Here is a 27,814-nt window from a genome sequence, read left to right as displayed (position 1 = left end):
GGGTTCCGGGATGCAGGTCACTGAACACTGGTCCGGCCTGGGTGATGTCACGGGAGCTGCAGGTAGGGTGGGGGTCCCGGGGGCCCAGGTGATGTCCAACTCCCTGTGGAGCCGAGGGGAGGCCAGGTGCATCCCCCCCCCCACGTCCCCAGCCTGGACCCGGACCTTTGGTTTTGTGGCTTTGGGTCACGTGCAGCTGGACTCAGGGGCTATCTGGGTCCGTGCTCCAGAGTGAGCACATGTGGTGCCGGGATTTGAATCGAGGTTCGTGCACAGAGAATGCCTGACCCCTCGCCCCCTCGGGCCAAGTCTTAGGGTCACTGCCCAGGAGAGCGCAGAGCTGGGGGTCGGGAGCGGGCATGCATCCATGTGCCGCGGGGCAGTGCCAGGACGGGGGTCTGGGGGCCCAAGGGGGGTGTCCAGAGGATTCTGGACTGGACCCTGCCCTCGGCACCCCCAGCAAGGTTGCCCTGGACAGACGGACAGATGCACGTATGTATAGATGGACGAATGGACGGATGGGTGGACGGATAGATGGAAGGATAGCCCCTGGACAGACGTCCCCCGGGGATGCCCAGCTGGCTCAGCCCTGGGCTTGGTGGCCACGAGGGCCTGTCACTGCCAGGCAGCTCGGCCAGCCTCGAGGACACACACAGGACACGGGGCCCCCAGCATGGCCGAAGCCCTTTATTGGGGCCCCCTGAGGCACCCTGGTGGGCGGGGCGCGGGCTGGGCTCTCGTAGCTGCCTCTGAGCGGCGCCTCCCCCGCGGGTGGCGCGTGCTCGGTCCCGGGGTCACCCCTCCTTCCGCAGCAGCACCCGGATGCTGCCGCACGCCTGGCCCAGCGCGGCGAAGACGGGGTTGCAGAAGGTGCGCACGCAGAGCGAGTAGATGTGGCTGATGCACTGGATCTCGATCAGGTAGCTCTTAATGCAGGGCACCACGGCCCAGATGTGGCAGAAGGAGATGCAGGCGAACAGGAAGCCCCAGAGCAGCGCCAGCGGCACGCCCAGCAGCGTGGTCAGCAGGCGGTAGCACCAGTACTTGGACACGGTGAAGGTGGTGTAGCTCACCTTCCACACGCCGTCGAAGCTGTAGGTGCCCACGGGCTCCGCGATCACGTCCTCAAAGTCCACCTGCAGGGCAGGAAGGGGCCCAGTCAGGTCCCCGGGGCCCCGGGACCGCATTGCATCGGGGGGGAGGTGGAGGCAGGACAGAGCCCCGGGCTGCCCGGGGCCCTGGGGAGAAGGGCAGTAAGAGCAACCCCGGGAAGGACCCTGGGGCGCAGCTAAGGGGTCTGACATGGATGCGAGCTGCCAGGGAAGGACGGGACGGGGGGCTGGGTGCACCCCTGGGCGCGTGAGCTCGGCCTGAGGTGGCCTCCTGGAGGAGGCCTGGGCTGGGGTAGCGTGGGCCGGCCAGTGGCTGAGGGACGGACTGCTGGGGGCAGAGAGGGAGTGTGCTGAGGGGCAGCTGAGCACCCCCGGCTGCATCCAAGGACTAGAAGTGGTTTTCCTCCCTTAAACCCATCTCTCTCCCTGTCTATTCAGCTACCCAGTCATCCATCACTGATATGAATCCACACCATCTGTTTATTCAGCTCGCTGGTCAGCTGCCCATAACCCACCCATCCACCCACCCATCCACCCATCCACCCATTCATCCCCAACCATCCACCCAACCATTCACCCATCTGTCCATCCACCCATCTGTCCATCCATCCATCCACCCAACCATCCACCCACTCATCCACCTGTCCATCCATCCATCCATCCATCCATCCATCCATCCATCCACCCACCCAACCATCCACCCACTCATCCACCTGTCCATTCATCCATCCATCCATCCATCCACCCAACCATCCACCCACTCATCCACCTGTCCATCCATCCATCCATCCATCCATCCATCCATCCATCCATCCATCCATCCACACACCCATCCACCCACCCATCCACCTGTCCATCCATCCATCCACCCACCTGCTCACCCTCCCACCCATCCACCTGGCATCTGCCCGTCATCCGTCCATCCACCCACCTGTCCATGGTCCCAGCCAGCGGCCAGCCCCATTCGCCCTCTCCTGCTTCCAAACCTCTGCTCTTCCAGCACCTACTTCCCTAGGCTGCTCCTCTGGGCACCCACTGGCACGATCCCTGCTGGAGGGAAAGTCCTCAGCTTAGAGACAGGAACCTTGGTTTATTGTTGGGACGTCCCAGTCAGTGAATCAGGAGCACTGCTCACACTCCGGAACACGAGCCACACCTGGCCCTCCCCGAGCTGGGGGGAGGGCGTGCTTGCTAGGGCGAGCGTGTTCGGCTTGGCCCAGAGACCTGCCCTGGAGGCTCTGTCCTTCCTGCCCTGATGTCCCTTAATGGGCCCGTGTGTCAGAGCCATGGGTCCTGTCACCTGAACCCTTGCCAGCACTTGCCTCTGACCCGTGCATGGGGAGCGGCTCATTTCCTGAGTGCGTGGGGGATCTGGGGGGGGGGGACGGGGGGTGCGCTAGGGGAGGCTGGCACCCGCCCAGCTCAGCTTGGGAGCACTGAGTCACATGCTGGCTTAGGAGCCACTTGCCGGGCACGCAGCAGCCCCTGGGACCTCCTCACCCTCCCCTCCCCTCCTCTTCCCTTTCCTCCCCTCCCCTTCTCTCTCTCCTCTCCCTCCTGGTCCCCCGCCCTCCCCTCCCCCACCCCTTCTTTCCCCTCCTCTCCCCTCCCCTCTCAGAGTCCTGGCGGGTCCCTTCACCCCAGTCCTGGGGCAGGGGCGCTGCTTCCTGGGAGGGGTCTGGGGTGGGGCGGGGTCCCAGAGCAGAAGGGGTTCCGTGGCAGCGGGGGGCGTGGGGGGCACAGACGTGCTGCTGGGTCCCCTTCTGGGAATTTATTTTTGGAACGTCAAGGGAGCCGAGGGCCTCAGCAGCAGACGCCTGGACATTCCGGGGACAGGGGGGAACAGGGAGGGACAGGGAGGGACAGGAGCGAGCCGGCTGCCACAGACACCTCCGCGCTGACTCAGGGCCGGGGCATTCGCCTGGCGGGGGTCGCGCTGGTCGCCCTTGGCGTGGGTCCCTGTGCTCGGCCGGGCCCTGCCCACCACCCCCCTCCTGATCTGTCAAGGGCAGTGCCCACGCCCAGGACGGTCTGGGCCAGGAGTCAGGGCGGGTCGCTGGCCCTCCCGCCCCTCAGCGCTCACCTGGCTCCTTGGCTTTTAGTCTGCCTGTAAGCTTCAGGCCTCCCAAGTGCTCCGGAGCCCGGGCTCTGCCCACAGGCCCAGCCAATCAGGCTGCACGGTCCAGGCTGTGCCCGGCGGGGATGAAGGGGCGTGGCCTGGGGCCAGTGCCTTGGCCACCGTGCCCCTCCCTCCCTCTCCTCCTCCCTCTCTGCCTCTCCCTCCCTCTGTCTCTGTCTCTGTGTCTGTCTCTGTCTCTGTCTCTCTCCTCCCTTCGCCCAGCGCTGTAGCTGTCTGTGTGAATTAGGTCCCATCCCGGTGTGAGCCAGTGGGTGCCAGCATACACATGCTGAACACGGTCCCCCAGAGCCCCTTTCTCTGGTGCGGCCCGACCCCTGTCATGCCTGGTGTGGCCCTGAGCGGGGACTGAGACGGAGGGCAGCGAGCCCCCGGGTGTTTGCCCACCTGGGCCAGCAGAGGGCGCTGCTGCAGTTTTCAGAAGGAGGGGCTTTGGGGGCCGCGAGGGGCTTTGGGGGCCAGGAAGGGCTTTGGGGGCTGCGAGGTGCCCACTGCCAACCCCAGAGGGTGGGACTTGCTGGGCCCTGGGTGTGAGAAGCGACCCAGCTGAGCCCCACTCCCGTGAGGGCTGTGGGTCTGGGCAGGGGGTCTGAGCTGGGGTCTGGGCTGGGGGTCCTGGGCTCCAGCTGCCCCTGCGTCCACGCCCCCCCCCCCATCTCTGCAGGGAGCCGGGACGCGCTTCCACGCTGACGCTCCACCCAGGGCACACGGTGGTCACCACGCCCAGGGAAGGCCCTGGGTCCTGAGGCCTGGCCGGCCGCGGCCCCGCACACTCTGGTCCCATCCCTTACCCGTGGAGGGCCGGGGGGCACGTCTTTGTGGTCCCTGCAGCCTGTCTCATCTCCCGCGGGGGCTCTGGCCCAGAGAGGGTCGGTCCCATGCTCAGAGTAACACAGCAGGTGAGCGTCTGGGCTGACTCCCCAGCGTGTCCCCTCACCCGGGCACCCCACTCCCCTCCTGCTGTCCTCCAGGGCAGGCCTAGCTGGGGGTCTGTCAGAAGCAGGTCATGAGGCAAAGGCCCTGGGCGGGGTGCGGGGCTCTGAGGAGGACGGGGGCTCTTGGGAGCACGGGGACTCTGAGGGGAACGGAGGCTCCAAGGGAGGACAGGGCTCTGAGGAGCGTGGACGGGCTGGGCGTGAGCAGCCGCCTCCTGGTGCACCCGTCTCAGGGCTGTGAGCCTCCCCCCACTGCCGTCCACGCTGGCCCTGGCCGGACTCCTGTCCTCCAAGTCGCTCGTGTCCACGGGAGGCCGCAGCCTCGCTCCTCAGCACGGCCCTGTCGGCGGCTCCGACACGGGCAGTGGAGGAATTGAGAGTGGTGCCTCTCACAGGGGAAACTGAGGCTCAGAGACACAGCTACCATATCTCTGTGCTACACCCATGGCTCTAGGTGGCCGCCCGGGGACCAGCTGTGGCTGCTGCGTGGCTCCCTCCTGGTCTCCCGCAGACTCCCACCCCTCTGGGTGGGGCAGGGCGCCCCCTGGCCTCTCCACTCACCCTACTGAGCACCGCCGCAATCGCGGTTGGTGCAGTCCCATGGGGACACCCCGAGCAGAGAGGGGGCTGCCTGCCTGCCTGCCTGCCTGGTAGAACTGTGGAGGGCTTCCTGGAGGCGGCGGCAGCGTTGGGTCTTCGGTGCCGTGTGGGGCAGCGGGCCCAGGGGAGGGGAGGAGCCGGTGCTCCCCTGACCCAGGAGGGTGCTGGCAGGAGTCACAGCAGCGGGGGCCGAGGGTGCTGGTGGTGGGCTCAACCTGGACCCCGCCCCGGCCGCCCCCGGAACCAGCAGGGTTCAACCCGGAGCCGCGGTGGTTGGTGCCTTGGAGGACTCAGTCTCTGTTTTGTTTGGATTAAACCCGAACACTCGACTGGGTGAGCGGCTCAGGGCAGGGATGTCGGGGACACGCCCCACGCACGCGTGGGCAGAGCTGGGCCCCCAGCAGAGACGCGGGCATGGGGCTGCTGGAGCCCCAAGGGTCCCGGGGGTGGGCATGCAGAAACACTGTCCCTGCGGTCCCTTCCGCAGGCCCGGGCGGTCAGGCCGAGCCCTGTTCTGCTGCCCACTGGAGGCACTGCCCAGAAACCCTGCCCTGGAAAGAGCCCAGGCGGCTGGGCAAGGCTGGACACACAGCCCAGGGCTGCCGTCCTGGGAGCGTCCACTCTTAGGGCCGGGCTGGACGCGAGACTGGGGCCAGAAAGCTAAGTGGAAGCCCGGGGCACTTCCTGGGTCCAAGCGCTGGGCAGTGCCACCTGGACACGCCTGCCCGGCCCCCCGGGCTTGACAGGAGACAGCGGAGGGCCCGGTCACAGGGTTCAGCCTGGCTGCGCTTGGGCCCGGGCGGTGGCCGGAAGGCGTCAGGAGGTGGATCCGTTGTCACCTCCTCCTACTGGCCCCGGCCACATGAGCGCCACTCGGTTCTGCGGACGCGTTCCTGGGTGCCGCCTGCTGGCTCGGGACCTGTGGGCATGTGGGGACCCGAGACACCAGCCCCCGGGGTCCCCTGCAGCCCCCTACCTTCACGATGTCCTCGTTGATGTTCTTGGGGTCCCTGTTCACCAGGTCGATCTCCTTGCTGTGGACGTCCCTGACGATCCGGGCCTCCAGGTCATTGCGCTCCTCGGTCATCATGGTGGACGGCGGGGGGCGCGGGCAGCTCGGCCGAGCCGCTGGCCAGACCCGGGCAGGGACAGCGATCAGTGTCTGCGGCCGGCGCCCCACCCGCCGGGGACAGCTGTCCCGCATAGCTCAGCCTCTCCTGCCCGTGGCCGGCCTCCAGGCTAAAATTAAGACGCGGCTGGATGGTCTGAGCTGGGGGCGGGGCCGGGGACAGCCTGGCTCTGGGGGGGTCCTGCACCCCGTCTTGCCCTGGCCCTGCTGGGGGCACTGAGCGTGTTGGGGTGTCTCCCAGGTGGGCATGGCCTCTGGGGACACTGGGCTGCAGGGGATGGGGGGCAGGGGTCTCCTGTGACTCTGATGTGGAAGCCTGTTTGTGAGATCCCCGGGACGGCTGCTGTGTACTCAGTCCTGCCCCGCCCTGCCCCTGACTCTGCCCCTGACCCCTGGCCCCTGACCCCCAACCTCCTCACAGCTCTGTCCTGCACCTGGTGATAGTTCTCAGGGTGCCACAGGCCCAGCCCTGCCCGGGCGGGCACCATCCGCGTCCCGCCGGTCATAGGGAGCATGAAGGCAGGTCCCCCGCCCCCAGGGCGTCCATTCACTCATCCTGACCACCTCCATCCAGGCTCCAGGTTTTGTTCATGTATGGGGAGAAACAGACCAGCCTGTCCTGCCTGCAAAAACTCAGTGTCCAGGGCACGGGCGGCGGGGGTCAGCTCTGCTCCCGCATGACATTGCTACGGGCCCGAGGGGCTCCACAGATGACGCCTTGAAAGACCTCGAGGGTGATGGGCTTCTGCAGTCTGTTGGCATCAAGGAAGGCTCCCTGGAGGAGGAGGGTGAGAGCACAGTGCTGAGGGTGCTCAAGAGCCGGGGTTGGGTGGGGCCATGACCGTCAAAGGCCGGCATGCGTGAGCTGTGTGTGGGGCTGGTCTGTGCTGAGTCTGGGCGTCGGGGAGCCGGGTGGGTTTCCTCTGAGGGGCTGGGCAGTGGCTGCAGAGGGCCCGCGTGTCCATGCACGCACAGGAGGGATGCGCGGGGCGGCCCGAGCAGGGCGTCCGGAACCCCCCACGCCCCCCCTCCCTTCGGTCCCGCAGGCCGGCTTCCCGTCCCGTGGCCGCCCCTCAGCCCTCCAGCTGCACTGAGTCTGTCCGCTGAGGCGGGTCCTGAGAAGCTTCCTCAGAAACCCCCTTGTGTGGTCGCCACTGCTGGATGTGAGTGACCAGCTCTGTGGGGCTCAGAGAGGTACTGCATCAGCCCAGGGGTCACACAGCTGCCGAGTGGTGGCGCTGACCACAGACCCGGGATGCCTTTCTTGGGGCCCTCCCTGGGGGTGCGGGGGCCAGCACAGCACGCCCCCCCACCCCCCACACTGACTGGGGGGGAATCAGGGACCAGCTGACACAGAGGCTATGTGTAGATTCCGGGGCTTTTTCAGGAAGGCCAGAGGGTCCTGGTTCTGGGGGACGCCATAAGGACCCCCCAGCCCAGTGCGGTCAGCAGTACAGGCTTTGGCCTGGACCCCAGCAGGACCCGGCGGGCAGCCTGCTCTACGGCGCCCCCTGCAGGTCCTCGGCAGAACTGCGCAACCTGGCCTGAGAGCTCTTGTCTGGGCGAAGCCCATCCCCTCCCCAGCCCAGGGCTGCCACCCTGCACTGGCCCCGGCACCCTGCCCCTTCTTCCCGGCACCAGGCTGCTGGCACCTGCTGTGGGCAGAGAGGCCTCCGGCCAGCCCTCCTGTCCTGACGGCCGTTTCCCGTTTACAACACTCCCGGTACCTCATTCCCTCCCTCCTCAGTGCTGCCAAACCCTTGTATTTTCCTGGATTGTTCCGGCTCCCTCTGAGGGGTTCTTTTCTTTTCTAAATTAATTAATTGATTTTTAAAAATATTTTAAAAAAATTTCTATTAGTGAAACACCAGATGTAGACTTACAAATGTTTGTGCTTGGATATCAGTTATACAATTGGCTGGCCACAGGCACCTCTTGGGCTGAGCTGTGTGTGTGTGTGTGTGTGTGTGTGTGTATACATGTGTGCATATATGTGTGTGCATGTGTTTGCATGTGTATGCATGTGTGTACATGTGTGTACGTGTGTGTGCATGTGTGTGTATGTGTGTGTGTGAAGCCCCGCACCCCAGGCTGTGATCACAGCTCCCATGCCCCTGCCCCGAGAAGACTCACGGGAGCTGCTGCAGGACGCCGACCCCTGGGCTGCTGCACGCTTGATTTGCATGAAGGGGCTTCCACCTGCGTCTGGAAGGGCAGCCGCGTGCCTGCTGTCTAAGTCTGTGCCGGGGGCAGCCTGGCACCACGCCGTCCCCTTCACCAGTTGCTCTGACCCTGACCAGGAGCCCGCACAGAGTCAGTCACGAGCTAAGGGGCCTTTGGGCCTGGGCAGGGCAGTGGCTGTTGACTGAGGACCCATATGTGATTTCCTCTGCACCAGGGCCGCACTCTGGACGTGCTGAGGAGGGAGCACTGGACCGGGAGCCTGTCCTGGTGGGACCGTGGCCTCCTGAGGTCACTCTCAGATCTCTGGTAGGCAGCTCCCGTATAGCGCCCCGTTGTCGGGTCTGGATGGGAGCTGGGGTGCCCTGCAGCCTGGGCGCCTCCCTGGCACTGGCCTGACTCGAGCTCCGAGGTACCAGGTGTGGGGGGAGAAACAACCCGGCTCTGTGCTCTGTGCTCAGGGCTCACTCCTGACTGTGCTCAGAGCTGACTCCGGGCTCTGTGCTCAGGACTGACTCCCGGCTCTGTGCTCAGTGCTCCCTCTCAGCCTGTGCTCAGGGCTCACTCCTGGTGAGGCTCAGGGGACCCTGTGGGGTGCTGAGGGCGGAACCTGGGCTGGCCACCTCCGGGCAAGCGTCTTGCCAACTGTGCTCTAGCTCCAGCCCAGAAGACTAGACTTCCTGGGAAGATACGTAAATTCGTGCAGGCGCGTTTTAAAGTCATCTTGTGTGTGCCCAGGGGTTCCCCTCCCTGGGAGACTCCCCAGGGTGACACCATCCCCATGGCTTTGAATGGGCGTCCCAAGCTCGTCGGTCAGCGCATCCACAGCGCCCCCTGGTGGACACTGCCGCTCCATTCGCCTTCTGCCACTGTCTCCACCCGTGGCCTCTTTTCACGGGAAAACTTTTTTCCGTGACCGCGGGTGTAAAGGCCTGCAAAATAGCTCTGCAAACCCAGTGCTTACTGGCCATAAACCATGAGTTTCTCTTAGAGAACATTTGAAAATAGTGGCCTGGGCCCCGTGGCCCCACAGGGAAGGAGCTGGACGTGGTGACGTGGTCCAGGTTCTGGCCTCCGCCCTTCCCAGCCACGCCGCTGAAGCTTCCTGCTCTGTGGCTCTCCGGACTTTGCATCTCGTGAAGTCACGGTGATGGGACAGCGAGACCTCAGATGACAGGGGAGCTTTCGGGCCGTGTTAGGGAGCGGCGGGCCCCATGCCTGGGAGGATGGGGCTGAGCGGCCGTCGGGTCGACTCTTGGGCTTGAGTGAGTTGCTTGGTGCGTCTGTGTGTTCTGGTCCGTGACAGGGTTACTGGCATCAGAGCCTGGCCGGGGTCCAGGCCCCGGGAGGGTCCATGGGAGCCCCCTGCAGAGCCCCGGCTGGCACCGGGCATGTGCACCCACCAGCCTGTGTCCCTGGCGAGGTTCCATAACTATCATGAGGCCCTTTGATGCCTTGGCCACTGAATGGTGCATCTCACCTTGCAACGTTGAAATGACAGCAAGGGTCACTGCCAGTTTCCTGCATGCGTGCCTGTGTGCCTGTGTGTGTGCATGTGTGTGCATGTGTGCGTGTGTTTGCAGGTGCACGTGTGTGTGTACACACGTGTGTGCGTGCATGTGTGTGCATGTGTGTGCATGTGTGTGCATGTGTGTATGCGTGTGTGTTCACGTGTGCGTGCATGTGTGTGTGTATGTGTGTGCATGTGTGTGCGTGTGTTTATGCGTGTGTGTTCACATGCGCGTGCGTGTGTGTTTGTGTGTGGGGGGGGTCCCTGGCATTTGGTTCTGCTCCTAGTATTCAATAATTTCTCTTTTTTTAAGTTCACGTCACCTGGGTAATGTGCCGAGTGCATTACAAGATTGAAGGGTGTCACAGGTCACAGTGTGTGATAATCCTGGCCGCAGGAGCTGAGGTCTCCCTCTGCCATGTGGGTGCCAGATGACACGTCTGGGCGGAGAGGCAGTGGGGACCCGGGTCCCCAGTGTAGCGGGACCAGGCTGGGGCGCAGACGGCGTCGTGGGCGATGTTGGAGCCGGGCAGCAGGAGCTGCCTTGGGGATGGCCACGTGGGTGCTCCCGGCTGTGACCCGAGAGAGTTCTTGGCGGCTTGGATGCTTCTGCTTACTCTGCCAGCAGATGCGGTGTATGAGCTTCTGGAACTTTCTAGGGTACTCAGAGATGGAGAGAGCGTCTTGCTCACAGACTAATCTCACTGCCGCTTAATTAGATGGGCCCAGGCTGGAGAGAGGACGTGGGTGAGGCCGGGAGTGTCCGCTCAGGATCTGCGAGGGGCCGGGGCCTGGGAGAGAAGGTGAGCAGCACCGAGGCGGTCAGGAGGCAGTGGCCTGCAGCACACCTGGCCGGGCCAGCCTGGGGAGTCCCGAACCCCTGGCTCTGCCCGGGCAGGCCCCATCCACTTATTTCTGCAGCTCACATGCACAGCACGGTGGGGAGTGGGTGTGTGTGCGCAGAGGGACGGCGACCAGGTGGGTGGACAGAGGGACAGACAGGGAGAGAGGGATGGTTGGCCGGGTGGGCAGACGAGCGGGGGGACGGGTGAACTTAGGGATAGGTGGACGTTCAGACGGGCGGGTAGACAGAAGGATGGGCAGACGGATGGACTAGCGGGTGGACAGATGCCCGACAGGCGGACTGATCTCACGCCACTGAATGTTTGGAGCAGGGGGATGGGATCGGGCAGCAGGCGAGACGCGGTCCTGCCCTGCAGAATCCCCCACTCCCGTGGAAGCTGCTCCCGCAGAGGACCCCCGAACTCCCGGGGGCCAAGGGTGACAGTCCCCTGGGAGCAGCTCACCCTGCTCTGGGTGTGGAGATCAGGGAAGGCTGCCTGGAGGAGGTGAGGCTGGGCGCGGAGGGTGGGATCTTGGTCTTGCAGATGCCTGTTGGACAACGTTGCACCAACCGGGTCTGAACAGAGATTCAGTTCCCAGAACTGGGCTCAGAGGCGCAGGGCCAGAGGGAGTCTCACCCGGCAGAGGGTGCGTGGAGCCCGGGTCACGTCCTCTAAAGGTGTCTGTGTGTGGATGTTGTGTGTGTGTGAGTATACGCATGTGCATCTGTATGTGGATGTTGTCTGTGTGAGTGTACATGTGTGTTTGTATGTGGATGTTGTGTGTATATCTGTGTGTGTGTCTGTGTGTGGATTAGTGTGCGTGAGTGTATGTGTGTGTTTGTTGTGTGTATGAGGGTATCTGTGTGTGTGTCTGCGTGCGGATGTTATGTGTGTGAGTGTGTGCGTCTGTGTGTTAGTGTTCCGGGTGTGACTGTGTGTGGCTGGGACAAGTCTCGGGTCTCCCATTTGCTGCTGTGTGACGTGGTTTGGGGCGCAGGTGCTGTCTGTGGGCTGGCAGGGGCGGGCAGCGCCGGCTCGGTGGGCCGAGGGCTCAGGGTGGAATGTGATGCCCTGGCCAGGCCTACGCTTGTTTCCACCGCCTGAAATAGCCGTGTAGCGCCAGCGGGCAGGCTGCCAGGCGCAGGACGGGCAAGCCCCAGCCGGTCGGTCGTGGAGCTGGTGGCCAACAGCTGGGGCCCGGGCCGGCCCAAAGGAGACCCCGCGGCGCTGCTGTGTCCCCGACTCATGCCGCCCGAGGGCCCGGCCCCTGCACGACCCCTCTCTCTCCCCCCCAGTTTCCTCTGGGCCGGAGCCGGGGTTGTTTTCTTGGCCAGGGCCATGTGCTGGCCTCGCCACTGTCGCCCCGGGGCGATGCTCCTGGTGCCGCCTTCCCCTCGGCCCTTCACCCAGCATGCCCTTCCCATCTGTCCACCTGCGGCAGGGCGAGAGTCCTTTCCTCCTCCTGAGCGTGCTTCCACATTGCACCCCGTCCGTCCGCACTGTCTGCCGGCCTTGCCCCCTCCTCACATCTAAGTCTTCCTTCTCTCCCTGGAAGCAACCCCAACTCACTGCCTCCAGGCAGCCTTCCCTGACTACCCCCAGAGCAGGGGGCTCTGCCAACTTCCCTCCTCTCCCCGTGGCATCTCAGCAAAGTAGCCTCTCAGGGGTGTCTTCCCAACCCCCTGGAGCTGCTCGAGGGAAGAATGGAACTGACACCTTTTCCATTGAGTGTAATACTCCCCTCCCTCATAACATCCATGGCTACCCTGCACGCAAAATCCTGCATTCGTCTGTCTGTGCCAACCCCCATCTTCCCATCCACGCAGTCACCCACCCAAGGCCACACATTCATTCATTCATTCACTTTCTACCTGCCCATCCATCCACCATCCATCCACCCACCCACCCATACAGCTACTTATCTATCTACCCATCTGGTCATCTGGTCATCCGTCCATCCATACCACCCATCTGTCCATCACCATCCATCAATCCAACTCTCCACCCATCTATCCCACCACCATATCTCTCCCCGTCCATCACCCATCATCCATCCACCCATAGGTCATGACCATCCATCATCCATCTGTGTATCCATCCATCATCCATCCATCATCCACCATCCATCTATCCATCCATCCACCCATCCATCCACCCATCCATCCATCATCTATCCATCATTTATTCACATGTCCACTCACATATCCATTCATCCATCATCCATCATCCATCATCTGTCCGCCATCCATTCATCATTAATCCACATGTCCATCCACCCATCAATCCATCCATCCACTATCCACCCACCTCTCATCCGTCCGTGTATCCACCCATCCACCCATCAATCCATACGTCCATCATCCATCCACGTATCTACCCGTCTGTCCATCCATCGCCCATCCACTCACGATCCAACCATCCTCCACCCACGATCCCCCCCATCCCTCCCACGTGCTTGTTAAACACGTGACGCTACTCACAGTAGCCAAGACAGCGAAGACAAAGCAGGATGCCCCGCCAGCTTGGGAGGAAGTAGAAAGACAGCGGGAGGAGGGACCCCACGGTCCAGTCCCGACCCGGCCACTTCCCAGGGGAGAATTTGGGCAGGTCATGTCCCTCCCTGTGCCTCAGTTTCCACATCTCTGAAATGGGCTTGTGATGAGAGCCTGTCTGCAATATCTCGCTCCCACACCTGCCCCCTTGCTCTGCCGGCAGGGTCTGCTCTGTGCTGGACCTTAGTAAGTGGGTGTCCTTCCCGCTGGGGCTCTGCAGGCAGCCTGGGGGAGGGGCACTTCCTGGCTTCCTCCGACAGAGCAGAGCAGGGCCCGGAGGTGAAGGTGAGGCGGGGTCTGAGCCCCAGCCCAGGTTCTTTTGAGGCCGGGTCCACACTCAGACCTGCAGACCTGCTTGGGGCCCAGGCTCCTCACCCCTACCCTGCCCTTCCCACAGCTTGCTGCCACCAACCGCTGCTCAGGGCATGGTGGCCTGGAGCCCTCCTGGGCCGGCCCTGTGTCCTGCTCCCAGCAAGAATGTGGCACCTCAGCCTGTCGGAGATTTGCACTCACCGGCTCCCTCCCTCCCTCCCTCTCTCTCTTCCACTTTCTCCCTCTCTCTCCTCTTTCTCTCTCCTTCTCTCCCTCTCCCCCCATCCCCCCCAATCGTATTTACCCCGCTGCGGTTGAACACGATTATATATATTAAGTCAAGCCCGGAACACCTTGTGTTCACGGAGGACGAGCTTCAGTTCAGCCGGGAAAACAGTCTCTGGAAACTCAATTTCCTCTGCTCAGGGAGAGGCCTCAGGGGACAGCGGGCTGGCAGGGGAGGGGTCCGTCTTGGTCACCCCGTCTGCGCCTGCAAGCCACAGATGGAGACCTAGGGTGGGGGGTGGGGGGCACCCCTGCCTGGGCCTCCTGGAGCACTGTGGGGCAGAGCTGAGGTGTTGCAGGTGATGTGTGCCGCTGGGGGGTGAGTGTGGCAGGTTGGAGGTCCCTGCTGCTGCCCTCACTGCGACTCAGGACCCCCCCAGGTGGCCCTGCGAGACCCCCGTTAGGCATGTGGGGGGCACCATGCTCCCGGCACACCGCTGCAGAAGAGCCCTGGGCCAGCTTGGACACCCCCAGCTGCTGCCTCCCCAGGAACGCACGTGCCGGGGGGGGGGGGGCCAGGACCACCTGGCCTCTCTGTGCCCCCAGGACGCGGGGGCTGGGTGGGAACCCAGCACAACAGTGTTAGCCCCTGACACGGGGAGCCGCCCATTGGGCCTCACTGCCCCTCTGTGGGGGTCTGTGGGCACGGGGCGCCCCGTCCAGGGGGCGGCTCAGACTCCTGCAGCTCCGGGCAGGGCAGGGCTGGCCAAGGTGTTGTGGTGTTGTTGGGGGGGGGACTCACGGGGTTGGGGGTGGGGGGCTCCCTGCTCCCGTGACCATGTCCCTCAGACCTCCTCCCTCTAACAATAGGTGGCAATTTCCCCCTGCCGGGAACTGGCCTGCTGAGTGCTGGGTCACAGCTGACACTGGTGGGGGGGGGGAGCGTAGGGCTGACCAGGGCAGCTGCTGCCACCAGCGGCCCCCCCAGGGGACTGAGCAGGGCTCATTGCTTGGGATCATTGGTCTCACGGCTCTGCCCAGCTTTTTCACAGCCTTGGGCGGCACCGGTGGCGAAATTCTAAACAACAATGGTGCATCTTCTGTCGAAATAATGAGTGTAATCATAAAGTAACAGAATAGGAGACTAAAACCCAAGAATAGCTGAGATAAGTACCAAGAGGATTTCTCCATGGCTTTGAGGACAGCTAGGGGAAAAGGCAGCTCAGATAGAGAAGGGAGCACCAAATAAAGGGTGTTGGGAGCTTCCTCTCAGGATGGGAGATGCGTGATGAGAGCAGACTATAGACCGAACAAGATTGCCACTCAATGTCTCTTTTGCAAACCACAGCACTCAAAAGGAGAGAGAGAACAAAAGGGAATGCTCTGCCACAGAGGTAGGGGGGGATGGGGGGATGGGGGGGGAGGGATACTGGGATCATTGGTGGTGGAGAATGGGCACTGGTGGAGGGATGGGTACTGGATCACTGTATAACTGAAACCCAAGCACAAAAATTTATAAGTCTACAACTGTACCTCATGGTGTTTCACTAATAAAAATTTGAAAAGAAAAGGAAAGGGGGATTCATTTAGGACTTGAATATAAAATTACAATTGTAAATATGTTCAATTTTTTTCTTCTTTTAACTTCTCCCTTAAAAAAACTGGAAATTTATTTGGGTACCAATGTATTTTGCATAAAACTAAAAAATAAATCAAGTCAGGACAATGAAGCCTCTTGGAAATAAGCTACATAGTTTTTCAACTGTAAAAGGTAAAGAAAAGTAAAGACCCTCCCGTTGATCGTCGATTTGCTCGAGCAGGCCCAGTGACGTCTCCATTGGAGACTTTGTTGTTACTGTGTTTGGCATATCGAATACGTCACGGGGAGCTTGCCAGGCTCTGCCGTGCGGGCGGGCGAGATACTCTCGGTAGCTTGCCGAGCTCTCCGAGAGGGGCGGAGGAATCGAACTCGGGTCGGCCATGTTGGCTGCGTGCAAGGCAAACGCCCTACCGCTGTGCTATCGCTCCAGAACTGTATTCTAAAATAAAGATATCTTGATCTTAAAAAAAAAAAAGAAATAATGAATGTGATCAAAGTAGAGAGAGAGTTAAGTAGAATTCATCTGCCTCACAGGCATTGGGAGGGGTGGGAGGGGGGTATACTGGGGTTCTTGGTGGTGAAAAAAGAGTCCTGGTGAAGGGAGAAGTGTTTGATCATTGCATGACCGAGACTTAAACCTGAAAGCTTTGTGACTTTTCCCACAGTGATTCAATAAAAAAAAAAAAAGAAAAAAGAAAAAGAAAAGGATAACGGGCTGGAACCATAGTCCAGCGGGGAGGCCGCTGGCCTTGCGCCTGGCCAGCCTGGGTTTGCCCCCTGCGCCTTGTACGGCCCCAAGCCTGCCAGGAGTGACCGCTGGGTGCAGAGCCGGGGGTCAGCCCTGAGCACCAGCAGTGTGGCCCCAACACCAACGACAAAGAGGATCAGTGCTGCAGCTGCCCTGAACAGGGGCTGGGGGTGGCCGTGGGCTGTGGCCCTTGGCCTTCTGCCTTTCTGGAGGCCTCATGGACATCCCCGGCCCAGGTGCTTGCAGGCGAGGTCTGCCGCCGGCCCTGGCTGGTCATTCTGGGGGTGTCCTTGCTTTCCTTGGAGACATGCTCTGGGGCTCAGGGCAATCTTGTGCTTCCGAAGAAACGTGCAGCAAGAACGGCCCATATGCAGGGGAAACCAGGGATGGCCTCCTGGAGGAGGGGGCACCTTAGAGGTGTCTGGAGGCAGGGAGAGGTTTGAGAGGCTGAGTGAGCCAGAGAAGAATGTCCTGCAGGAGAGAGCACAGGGGCGACCTCTGGCCGAGGTCTTGTGTGGGGGCAAAGGGGGAGGGTGCACTGTGACCTGAGCCCTTCCTCTCTCTGCCCCTCCTGGGGGGGGGTCACTGCAGGAGTCCCTTGGGGGCCCTAGCGCAGGGTCCTCCTAGTGAGGGGACGGGGTGGGGCAGCCCTACTGGGGGCCACTGTGGGAGGTCTCACTCACAGTCCCTCGTAGGGGCTCTCAGGGGTCCCACCCCCTCACCTCCCCCTTTCCCCTGACACCGGCCTTAGCAGCTCAGGGGCAGCTCTGGGCACTGCAGCCACCGGCCTGCCCTGTCATGCCCCTCGGCCCACACAGCCCTGAGGTCCCTCCCATGCTGGGCTCAGGCTCCCGCGTGTGCCGCGAGCCACAGAGGGCCACAGAGTCTGTGAAATTCAGTGACCCCTAGGCTGACCTCTGGGGACTCCAACTGGCCCTGCAGACAAGGGGATTGCATTAGCCTGGGCCAGGCGAGCCAGGGACGCCAGCCTGTCGCCCTGTGCCGGGCCCTGGGGAAAGACTCCTCCCCCTCCCCCTCCCTCTCCTCTTCCTCCTCCTCTTCCTCCTCCCTCCTGCTCCCCCCTCTCCTCCCTCCCTCCCGTGCTGGTCTCTGGGTGGTGCCCCCCTGCAGCCCCGCTCCCTGGTGTCCAGAGGCTGCGTCCTGCACCGCTGGAAGGGCCGGCGGGGCGGGGTCTCTGCTGCCGCCCGCCCGCACGCCCCTCCCGGGAATGAGGGACCCCGAGGGCTGGGCGGCGGGACCCCGGGGCGCCCGGAGCGGGACTCAGTGACCGGTGGGCTCCGGGGGCTGCCGCCTTCCCGCACGCTGGAGGCCGGATGACCACCGCGGGGGCGCCCGAGCCGGGGAACGGGGTATGGAGGGAGCCCCGGTGTGTGTGGGGGGCACCGTCCACCTGGACCTGAGACCAGGGGGCTGAGGGGCTCCACGGCCGGCCTGAGACCCTCAGTTAGGGGCAGGGGTCCCCCAGCCCTGCGGGTTCTCTGCTCTCGGCGTGCTGGTGCCTAAGATGATGCCCAAGATGGTCCCATCCCCCGCCGTGTGACCCTTAACTGAGGTTCAGGCCTGTGAGCTGGGGGTCTGAGACCCCCGAGCCCTCCAGCCCCCGCTGCGCGTCCCAGCCAGCGCGGGGTGATGGACCCGCACGCGGCTCTGCGCTGCCCCCTGGTGGTCGGAGAGAGATGGCGCAGCTGCGTGGGCCCGTTTTCTGAGCAGCCTCCCTGGGGGCGTTTGGGGGGCAGGGTGGGCAGGGCTGGTGGGCCGCGTGCTCGGGGTGCCCCTCGTGACCCTGACGCCCGGAGATCGTGCTTGTCCAGCGTCGCTTGCCAGGGTCTCCAGACCCAAAGATCAAGTCCCCCCTGCCCTCCCCCTTTGCAGGAGTCCAGCTGAAGGGCCCCCTCTCCCCTGACCCCCCCACCTCCTCCACACCCGGCTCCCGCCAGAGCTGCCGAGCTGCCTCCTCGGGAGCCCCAGACCTGCGGGGTCCTGGGGCCAGAGGACAGGACAGCCTGACCGACATGGCTTCTGAGGCTCCGCTCTTGGCTGCGGGGTGGTCTGCCCTGCCTGTGCTCACTGGCCGGCCCCCAGCCCCCTAGGAGGCTGCCAGGCTGCCTGGGAACAGAGCAGGCAGCAGGCGGGAGAGGACACTGCACCCAGGCTTGGCAGCAAAGCAGAGGGAGGGGCTTGGTGGAAATGGCTGTCCATTGAGTCTCGTTCTGGGACAGCATCAGGTACGGCTGGATCCAGGCTTGCGGGTCTCCCCTCCCTGGTGGTCTCCGGCCCTCTTGCTGCCCCCTCTCCTGCTTAACTCTGCTCTTGAGCTGCCCGGATGGCTCAGGAGAGAGGGTGCAGTGGGCGTGTGCCAGCTGGGCTCTCTGGGTGCAGGGTCCCCAGGAAGGTAGGAATCACCCCAACTTGGGTCTGACACCCCCAGCCCCGTTTCCTGGGGGTAGGTTGGAAAGGGGGATGCACTGTCTGTCAAACAGCAGGGTCAGTTCGGGTCAGCTCTGGAATGTTCTGTGCACTCTGTCACAGATAGCGCCCGATTGGGCGGGGCCTTCCTTGACCCAACCTCTCTTCAGCCTGACCCCACGGGTCTGCCCCCGGCCGGCGCTTCTGTGGTTGGGCTGTGAAGACACAAACTGGGGCTGACCTTGGTTTTCAGGGGAGACCTGTGGTCCAGATGATGGAGAAAGTGTATGTGCATGTCTGTGAGCACGCACATGTATGTGAGTGTGCCCATGCGTGTGCATGTGTGTGGGCATATGTATGTGGGTACAGATCTCAGTGTGTGCACATGAGTGCACACCTGTGAGTGTATGTGTGTGTGCATGTGTGTGAGTTCGAGTGTGTGCCTGCGGGGGTGTGAATGCATGTGTGTGTGTGCATGTGTATGAGTGCATGTGTGTGAGTGTGTGCCCATATGTGAGTGCATGTGTGCCCGCAGGGGTGTGCCTGCCCTCCCAGGGATCCTTCTAGAATGGCAGCTCGACCTGGCTGGCATGTGGCAGCCCCTCCTGTCCTGACACTTTCTGCGGGGATTGAGTGTGGCTGTGGGGTGAATCCACTCAGCTTCCACTTCTGTTCCTGCCCACTGCATGCCCCTGAGCAGTCAGCCCCCCTCTGAGGAGGGGACACTGTAGGTCCCATGGGGAGGGTGTGGCCTGCAGGCAGGTCCCTGGGGCCAGAGGAGTGAGAACGGGGTCCCTGGGAGGGGGTGCAGGTGAGGCATGCAGGGGAGCCCAGACAAAGGGGCATCCTGAGACAGTTGTTTGTCTCAGCCTGGGCGGGCACCGCGGGCAGCCGTGGGCTCCAGCCTGGTGCTGTGGCCATGGGAGGTGGCAGCCTGTGTGGGCCGGGCAGGGCGCTGCCTCCCCTGCAGTGCCTCCAGCACCGAGGGTGGGCATGCGTGGGCCGCGTGGGCCGTGGGCTCTGACCCAGCAGCAGGGCTGGACTCGGGGCCGTGGCGGCTGCACAGTGGCGCCTGGCAGCGAGCCTGGAGCGCTTCTGGAGGCCGCAGCTCTGGGTGACTGAGGTCCGCGGTTCTGCCATGAGGGTCCCAAGAGAATCCTCGGCACGTTGACGTTTGAACTCTGGAATCCCGACTCTCGGCCTCAGGTTTCTCCCAGCTCAGTTCCTCCCTCTGTGCCCTGGGTACTCCCTGCCCTACCCAGAAGAGCAGGTCCTGCCAGGAGGAGAACCCAGCACCCTCCAGAAGCTGATGCTTCCTGCTGTGCTGGGCTCTGCCCACCAGGGGGCAGCAAAGGCCCACACTTGAGACCCGGGTGCAGGCTCTGGCCTGGTGAGCCTAGTCCAGGATTCAAATTAGAACCAGAACCAACCGGAACTTGGGGAAGTGGCATGTGGTGGTCACCAGGAGAAACAGGGACAGTTAGGAGGCTGGACTCCAGATGCCTCAGGGGGCTGCCCCGGTACTGGGGCTGGTGAGCCCAGCAACTAGCATGCGCAGCTGGGCCCCTCACTCGTCCTCTGTCCACGCTGGGCACGGAAACCTCCGTCCCCTGGTCCGGGCTCCTGAGCTCCGCAGAGCAGCACATTTTGGACGTGTACCCAGTCTGTCTGCGCCAGACTCCTCTGGGCAGCAGTTAGCCTGAGGCTCCGGCCGGACCAAGGCCAGAGCAAGGTACTGGGGCTCAGGCTCCAGCGGGGGTCGGAGGGCGTGAAGGGGCTCAGGGCGCAGTTCTGGGTCAGTGGGGCGGGGAGGGACGATGGAACAATGGCTGGCAGCGGAGGCCCCCACCTCACCCTCCTGTTCCACATGGTGCCCCGGGCCAGCTGGCCGGGCTCGGGATGTCCAGGGCTGAAGCCAGCCGAGTCCAGGCCCCCCATGGTCCTGGGGACCCAGCCCTGGGCCGACCACACGCAAGGCCACGCGCCGATGCCTCTCACGGCCGCTCCCACCTCCTGACTTCGAGTCTCGACTTTGCCACTTTCTAGTTGTGTTGACTTGTTGGTCCTCCAAACACCTGAGCTGGCTTCTCGTTCTGTGTGATGGACCATCTCTATGTGCGGGTCTTGGTGGGACTCTCAGAAAGCCCGAAATGCAGCTGCACGGTACCAGCATCTCAGAGAATGCTCTTCTTTTCCCTTTCCTTTCTTTTTTAAAAAAAGTCACTAATGAAACTTTATTTAAACACTGGTTTACGGAGTGGTTTCAGGTATTGGATATTCCAGCACCCCTCCCACTGCCAATGTGCCCTTCCCCCACCAGTGTCCCAGATTCTCCTCATCCCACCTGCTCCCTTGGCAGGCACTAGTTCGTTTACTTTACACTGCTTATCACAACATATATCTCGAAATGGTGTTGCGCGTCCTGGCCCTAAGGTTTCCTGAGTGCGAGTGACCTTGTGGTTGTTGCTGTGTTCACCCACGGAGCTTAATGATCTTCTGGTGTTCCTGCCCCTCCTGGGCTGTGCCTGTAGAGTTTGGGGTGCCGCGCGGCCACATATGCGGCTGTTGGCTTTGGGGGCTTTGGAGCTGGAACCACCAGCCACGGGTGTTTCTGGCCTCTCGAGATCAGTCCTGAAGCTGGGCTGGTTCTCTGGCAGTGGCAGGAGCCGGGTGTGGGTGGCACGCTGGGCCTGTGGCAGGGCGGGCACGTGGCCACCCCCATCCTGTGAAGGCTCCAGAGACCTGGGGCCAGAGGCAGCCAGACCTTCCTGGGATAACTCAGGCACCGGCATCTCTCCCAGATCCAGTCAGTGCTGCTCTTCGTCGATGGTAGTGATGGTGATGACAGTGGAGGTGGTCTTGTGGTGATGACGATGACAGAGATGGTGATGGTGCAGATGATGGTGATAGAGTGACAGAGATGATGGTGGCGTGAACCCTCAGGCGCCTGAGAGTTCACGAGTGACAGAGGAGGCCGGGAGATCAGCAGAGACTCGCCACGTTAAAAACAAACCGACAGACTGAGCTGAGCCCAGGTTCACATCAGACAGAGAAGTTAGAAATGAATTACAGACCTTGTTATTAGAACCAGATATCTAAAAGTCCCTGAGATAAACTGAGGCATGATATTTATGATTCAACAGTCAGTCATGATATGGGCCTCAGAGAAGTCTTTAATCTTTTGACCCATTGATGAATAAAACAAAAATAAAAAAATGCAAACCAATGGGATCACCTCAAACTGAGAAGCTTCTGTATTTCTTTTTTTTTTTTTAATGTAGGAGTACTGCTATTTATTCAGCCATTGATTAAGCTGATTGAATTGGGCATGAACTCCGCATTGCTTAATTTTTTTTTAAAATTGAATCTCCGTGAGATAGACCGTTACAAAGCTGTTTATAATTGGGTTTCAGTCATACAATGGTCCAGCACCCATCCCTCCACCAGCGTCCATTTCCCACCACCAATGTCCCCTGTTTCCCTCCCACCATCCCCCCCCCCCCCCCAGCCTCCTTCTATGGGAAGCACTTTCCTTCTTGCTCTCTCTCTCCTTTTCCTTCTGTGCATTATGGTTTGCAATACAGGTGCTAAGAGGTCATGGTGTTTGTTCAGGGTATTTGGTATTTTTATTGGGACAGTAAGGCTGGAGAAGCTTTTCAATTGGGTGGCCACTTTGGGACGTGGATGTGACTGCAGAGGCTTCCGGAAGTACAGGGAGGTGGGGGGAGGTCGCCCATTCCCAACCCCGAGAAATCCTGGAGAGTTCAGTCACAAAACCCGCATACCCAAATTTTCAGCAGATTATATCTTGGTGAGGTCCGTCCTGAGATGGTGGAGTCAGGCAGGGTTTTGGTAGCAATTTTGGATTGTGGAAGCAAGTGGCTGCTGGGGGCTCTGCTTGGGTGGGCCCCAGGTCAACCCACCCCTCTCCTATCTACCCCGGTCTGTTCAGATCCATGCAGGTCTGAGATTAACTGTGCCTCTTGATCTCTTTTGAGATTTATTTATGGGTCTCTGAAGCAAGGCCGGTAGTAGAGCTTATATGGTGTTGTCAGAGTTGGTTCGTGGGGGTGACTGCCAGTGCAACCATGAGTATTGGGAAGTGGGGGTAGGAAGCCCATTCCCGACTCCAAGAAAGTCTGGAGATTTCAGTCACAAAACCCGCATGCCCGAATTTTCAGCAGATTATATCTTGGTGAGGTCTGTCCTGAGACTGTGGAGTCAGGTCAGGGGAACTGTGGCGATTTTGGATTGTGGAAGCAAGTGGCTGCCGGGGGCTCTGCTTGGGCGGGCACCAGGCTAACCCGCCCCCCTCCAATTTACCCCAGTCTGTTCAGCCATGCAAAGGTCTGAGATTAACTGTGACCTTTGATCTCTTTCGAGATTTATCTATGGGTCTCTGAAATAAGGCCAATAAATGAGCTTGTATAGCTGTGCTGGAGGTGGTTTGTGGGCGTGGCTCCCACATAGCTCACTTAAAACAAATTTTTTTTTTATTAGTGAAACACCATGAGGTACAGTTGTAGACTTACAAATTTTTATGCTTGGGTTTCAATTATACAATGATCGAGTACCCATCCCTCCACCTGTGCCCATTTTCCACCACCATGGATCCCAGTATCCCTCCCACCCCCCATCACCCCCATCCCACCCTGCCTCTGTGGCAGGGCATTCCCTTTTTTTCTCACTCTCCTTTTGGGTGCAGTGGTTTGCAAAAGAGGCATTGAGTGACAATCATGTTCAGTCGATAGTCTACTTTCAGCATCCTGGGAGGATCCTCCCAACACCCTTTATTTGGTGCTCCCTTCTCTGTCTGAGCTGCCTTTTCCCCTAGCATGTGCGGCTGGCCTCCAAACCATGGAGTGAACCTACTGGTACTTATCTCGGCTATTCTTGGGTGTTAGTCTCCTATTTTGTTACTTTATGTTTCCCAGATGAATGCAATCTTTCTATGTCTGTCCCTCTCTTTCTGACTCATTTCACTTACCATGATACTTTCCATGTAGTACCACTTGTATGTAAATTTCATGACTTCATCTTTTCTAATAGCTACATAGTACTCCATTGTGTAGATGTACCAAAGTTTCTTTAACCAGTCATCTGTTCTAGGGCACTTGGGTTTTTTTTTTTTTCCAGATTTTGGCTATTGTGAACAGTGCAGCAATGAACATAGAAGTGCAGATGTCATTTCGACTGTACTTTTTTGTCTCTCTGGGATATATTCCCAAGAGTGGTATTGCTGGGTCAAAAGGGAGCTCAATGTCTAATTTTTTGAGAATCGTCCGTACTGTTTTTCAAAAGGGCTGAACCAGTCAGCATTCCCACCAGCAGTGAAGGGGAGTCCCTTTCTCGCCACATCCACACCAACACCAGTTGCTTTTGTTCTTTTGGATGTGGGCCAGTCTCTGTGGTGTGAGATGATATCTCATTGTTGTTTTGATTTGCATCTCCCTGGTGATTAATGGTGTAGAGAATTTTCTCATGTGCCTTTTTGCCATTCAGATTTCTTCTTTGAGAAAGTTTCTGTTCATCTCGTCGCCCCGTTTTTTGATGGGATTGGATGTTTTCTTCTTGTGGAGTTCAACCAGTACTTTGTATATCCTTGATATCAACCCCTTGTCGGATGGGTATTGGGAGAATATCCTTTCCCATTCTGTAGACTGTCTTTGTATTTTGGTCACTGTTTCTTTGGAGGTGCAGAAGCTTCTTAGTTTAAGATAGTCCAATTTTTCTATCTCTGTTTTCACTTGCTTGGTCAGTGGCATGACATCTTTGAAGATACCTTTAGCTTCAATGTCATGGAGGGTTTTGGCAACTTTGTCTTCAATGTACCTTTATGGATTCCGGTCTGATTTTGAGGCCTTTAATCCATTTTGATCTTACTTTTGTACAAAAGTAAGGTGTTAGGCAGAGATCTGAGCCCATTTTTTTTGCATGTAGCTGTCCAGTTTTGCCAGTACAATTCGTTAAAGAGGCTTTCCTTGCTCCACTTCACATTTCTTGCTCCCTTATCAAAGATTAGATGATCATATCATAGCTCACTTTTAGCCATTTAAATTCTTGATAAACTTGTCCCCAAGTTGTTGGGTCTGGCCAAAGGCACAGCAGCAATTTTGGAGTATCAGGAAGCCTGAAGGCACCATCAGGCTGCTGATGCACTTGCCCCACAGTTACAGGTTAATCTGCTGGTGGCACCATAACCCCCACCCCCCCAAGCTTCTGTATTATGAAAGAAAATGAGAGCTAACATTGAAAGCCAGCTCGCTGAGTGGGGACAAGTATTTGCCTGTCATGCATTTGGCAAAGGACAACACCTGCAAAGATCTACCCAAGATATTTTTAAAGTACCCTCTCAAACTCAGCAGTCACAAAACACGAAGAAGCCCGTTCCAGCATGGGGAGAAAAGCTAGACAGACACTTTCCTAAAGACCCACCCATGGCCAGGAGCATGTTCTCACTTACGGATGCTCATCCCTGGTGCTCAGGGAAAAAGTCTCAGCCTGCAAGCTCTCATATCTCGCCATGAGAAAGGTCCATCTCCAGAAGATGGGAAATGACCAGTCCTACGGGGCTGTGGGCGAGTGCGTCCTCCCCGCTGGGGTGGGAATAGCATTTGGTTCAACTTCTATGGAAAAGACTGGAGATTTCTTCAGAAATTTAAAAATGAAATTTTCATGTGACTCAAGGATTCCATTTCTTGGCCTCTGACTTTAGATCACAGAAACATTCACTGGAAGAGTTGCCCACACATACATGTCCCCACAGCGCCAGGGTCTGGGGACAGCCACATGCCCAGTGACAGACGGGTGGATGGAGATGTTCAGCCAGGGGGAAAGAGAAAAGCTTTCCTGCTGCGACAACTCGGAAGTGGAGTGTGTCCCGTGGGGTGAAATTAGCCGGGGGTGGGGGGATGTGGGGGGACAGGCTGGTGCCCTCTCATAGCAGGTAGGACAAAGCAAGGGATAAACAGCGTGCAGTGACAACAGCCCTGATGGGCCCTGGAATGGAGACCCAGAGTGGGTGGGAGGAAGAGATGGGCTAGAATGACCCCAGCACTGTGGTGGGATTAGTGTAACTTTGCATATTAAACACCACTATTATCATAGTCACGTTTTCTCAAGAATAGAGTGTTTTAAAACAGGAGCGAGGACCGGAGACATAAGGGAAGGCTCAAGGGCTCAAGGCACTTGCTTCCCTGGCTTGGTCCCTGGAGCCCCTCCAGAGCTGACCCCGGGGGCTGGGTACCCACCTCTAGGGCTGACCGCAGGGCCTGGGTGCCCACCTGCAGGGATGACCGTGGGGTCAGGGTACCCACCTGCAGGGCTGACTGCAAGGGCTGGGCGCCCACTGCAGGGCTGACCGCAGGTGCAGGGTGTGCGTTTTCCGGGGCCTGGGAGGTAACCCCGATGATGGTCGCATGGCCGGCTGGTGGCAGCCCTGAGTTTGAACCTGGTGCCACCCAATGTGCCAACTCTGCCAGGAGTGGCCCCTGCAAAAGAGCGAAAGCAAAGGAAGCCTTCCCGCTGCTGGGCCAGACCTGTGTTGGCAGCCGGCGTTTGACCACAGCCTGGGCTGCCCACTCCCACGTCCCACGCCTTCCTGCGGCCATGCAAGCCCCCACCCCTTTCTGCCCCTGAACTCAGCGGCCCCGTCCTGCCCACGCTGGGCTGACAGGCTCAGCAGAGGGAATGAAGGTGAAACAAGGTCAGCTGAGTGGACCTCAGTGTGCGCTGAAGGTGTCCTGATGAGACGTGGCTGTGATCACTGACCCCCAAGGAGGTGGCCGCCAGCGCAGGCCGGGGGACTTCCCCTTCCTCTCAGAGTTGGAAGGACCATGCCTGCCTACAGCTGGGCTTATTGTTGGAGAACAGCAGAGATTCCGTTTCTGTGGACAAGGCCAACCCGTCTGTGGTCTTTGGTTTTGTAAGCCTGAGCCGAGAGCCTGGCCGGAGATCCCTTCCTTTGACGGCCGGACAAGGCTCCGTGGTGCCCACAGTCTGCATCTGCCTCTCCTGCCCACTCCAGTGTTCTCGGGGCCTCCAGGAATGCACCCTGGGCTGCTGTGCAAATATCTGCCCCTGTCCCTGCGTTTGATTCTCTTGGGTGTGTGCCCAGCAGGACGGCTGGGTCAGGCGGCGATTTCACGCTTCCCCTTTGGGAACACGGCCAGGCCTTTTTGCCACTGCCCAGCAAAAGTGTGGAGGACTCCCGTCTCTCGGTGACCTTGCCAGCATGGGGCCTTTCTCTCCCTCGTGTTTGTTTAGTTCCCGCTGGTCCGACCAGAGGCCTAACGGGCAACAAGGGGCTCTGCTTCTGGGGGACCCGCCGGCCGCTGCTCCCTTGGACACCACTGCAGAGATGGTGTCTGAGTCTTCGGGAAGCGGGACATTGGGCGTGGGGGCTTGGGAGTCACCACTCGGAAGGGACGCCCAGGAGTGGGGACGTGGTCAGGGTCAGCAGCTTCAATAGAAACCTGCCCTCTTTCCAGCTGGGGAACCAGTGCTGGGCTCTGGGGACTGATCACCGGGCATGGGGGGGGGGGCCTGGGCAGGAGTGAGCGCAGAGGCAGATGCCCTCTGTTATGTGTGGCCTCCACAGTATTTCTGGCTGGATACTGGACACATGCACAGGGCGGGTAGAAATAGCTGCTGGTGAAGACGCAACAAACATCAGCAAAGTGTGTGTGTGGGTTGACACTGAACACGTGGGAAAGTTTGTGAGTTATAATACCAATGTTAGAAATGCATTTAGCCAAAAATACCCAAGACTTTTTTTTTAATTGAATCACTGTGAGCTACAGTTACAGAGCTTTCATGTTTGAGTTTCAGTACCTGTCCCTCTATCAATACACATTCTCTATATACCACCAATGTCCCCAGTATACCCCCCTCTATCCCACCCCTCCCCATGCCTCCATGGCAGACAATTTCCCCCCTACTCCCTCTCTACTTTTGGACATTATGTTTGCAATATAGATACTGAGAGGCTATCACGTTTGGTCCTTTATCTACTTTGAGCACACGTCTCCCATCCCGAGTGATCCCTCCAACCCTCATTGACTTCGTGATCCCTTCTCTATCCCAGCTGCCTTTTCCCTCAGCTCATGAGGCAGGCTCTCAACTATGGAGCAGTATTCGTGGCCCTGTCTCTACTGTTCTTGGACGCCCAAGACTTTAATCGTGGAAGGCATCTGTGTGCAGTAAGAGAAATAAAGGGTGACTAAGTAAAGGAGAGAGAAAATATGTTGTTCATGGATTTTGGTTGTTCAAGGGCTGGAGCGATAGCACAGCGGGTAGGGCGTTTGCCTTGCATGCAGCCAACATGGCCGACCCGAGTTCGATTCCTCCGCCCCTCTCGGAGAGCCCGGCAAGCTACCAAGAGTATTCGATATGCCAGACACAGTAACAACAAAGTCTCCAATGGAGACGTTGCTGGGCCCGCTCGAGCAAATCGACGATCAATGGGAGGGACTTTACCTTTACCTTTACCTTTAATACTAC

The 27,814-nt window shown here is 59.8% G+C and overlaps 1 protein-coding gene across 1 annotated transcript; it reads right to left on the bottom strand.

The window, feature by feature from the left end:
* Window positions 1–675: 675 nt before the first annotated feature.
* CAV3 (caveolin 3) lies at window positions 676–5,974 on the bottom strand. Its single transcript, XM_056128990.1, has 2 exons — window positions 5,761–5,974; window positions 676–1,136 (listed from the first exon to the last, which is right to left on the bottom strand). The coding sequence occupies exons 1-2, from the start codon at window positions 5,872–5,874 to the stop codon at window positions 795–797; spliced, it is 456 nt and encodes a 151-aa protein (XP_055984965.1). The 5' UTR covers window positions 5,875–5,974; the 3' UTR covers window positions 676–794.
* Between the last annotated feature and the right edge of the window lie 21,840 nt (window positions 5,975–27,814).

This window comes from Sorex fumeus, unplaced genomic scaffold (assembly GCF_029834395.1).
Source record: "Sorex fumeus unplaced genomic scaffold, SorFum_2.1 ptg000072l, whole genome shotgun sequence".
NCBI lineage: Eukaryota > Metazoa > Chordata > Mammalia > Eulipotyphla > Soricidae > Sorex > Sorex fumeus.
Note: the sequence above shows the minus strand (reverse complement) of the source record. Positions and strands in the feature narration are given on the sequence as shown.

Excerpts from the sequence above, each read along its gene's own strand:
- CAV3 (XM_056128990.1), bottom strand. The coding sequence starts at position 5,874 with ATGATGACCGAGGAGCGCAATGACCTGGAGGCCCGGATCGTCAGGGAC. Across the intron at positions 1,137-5,760 it reads TCAACGAGGACATCGTGAAG|GTGGACTTTGAGGACGTGAT; the intron begins GTAGGGGGCTGC and ends CCTGCCCTGCAG.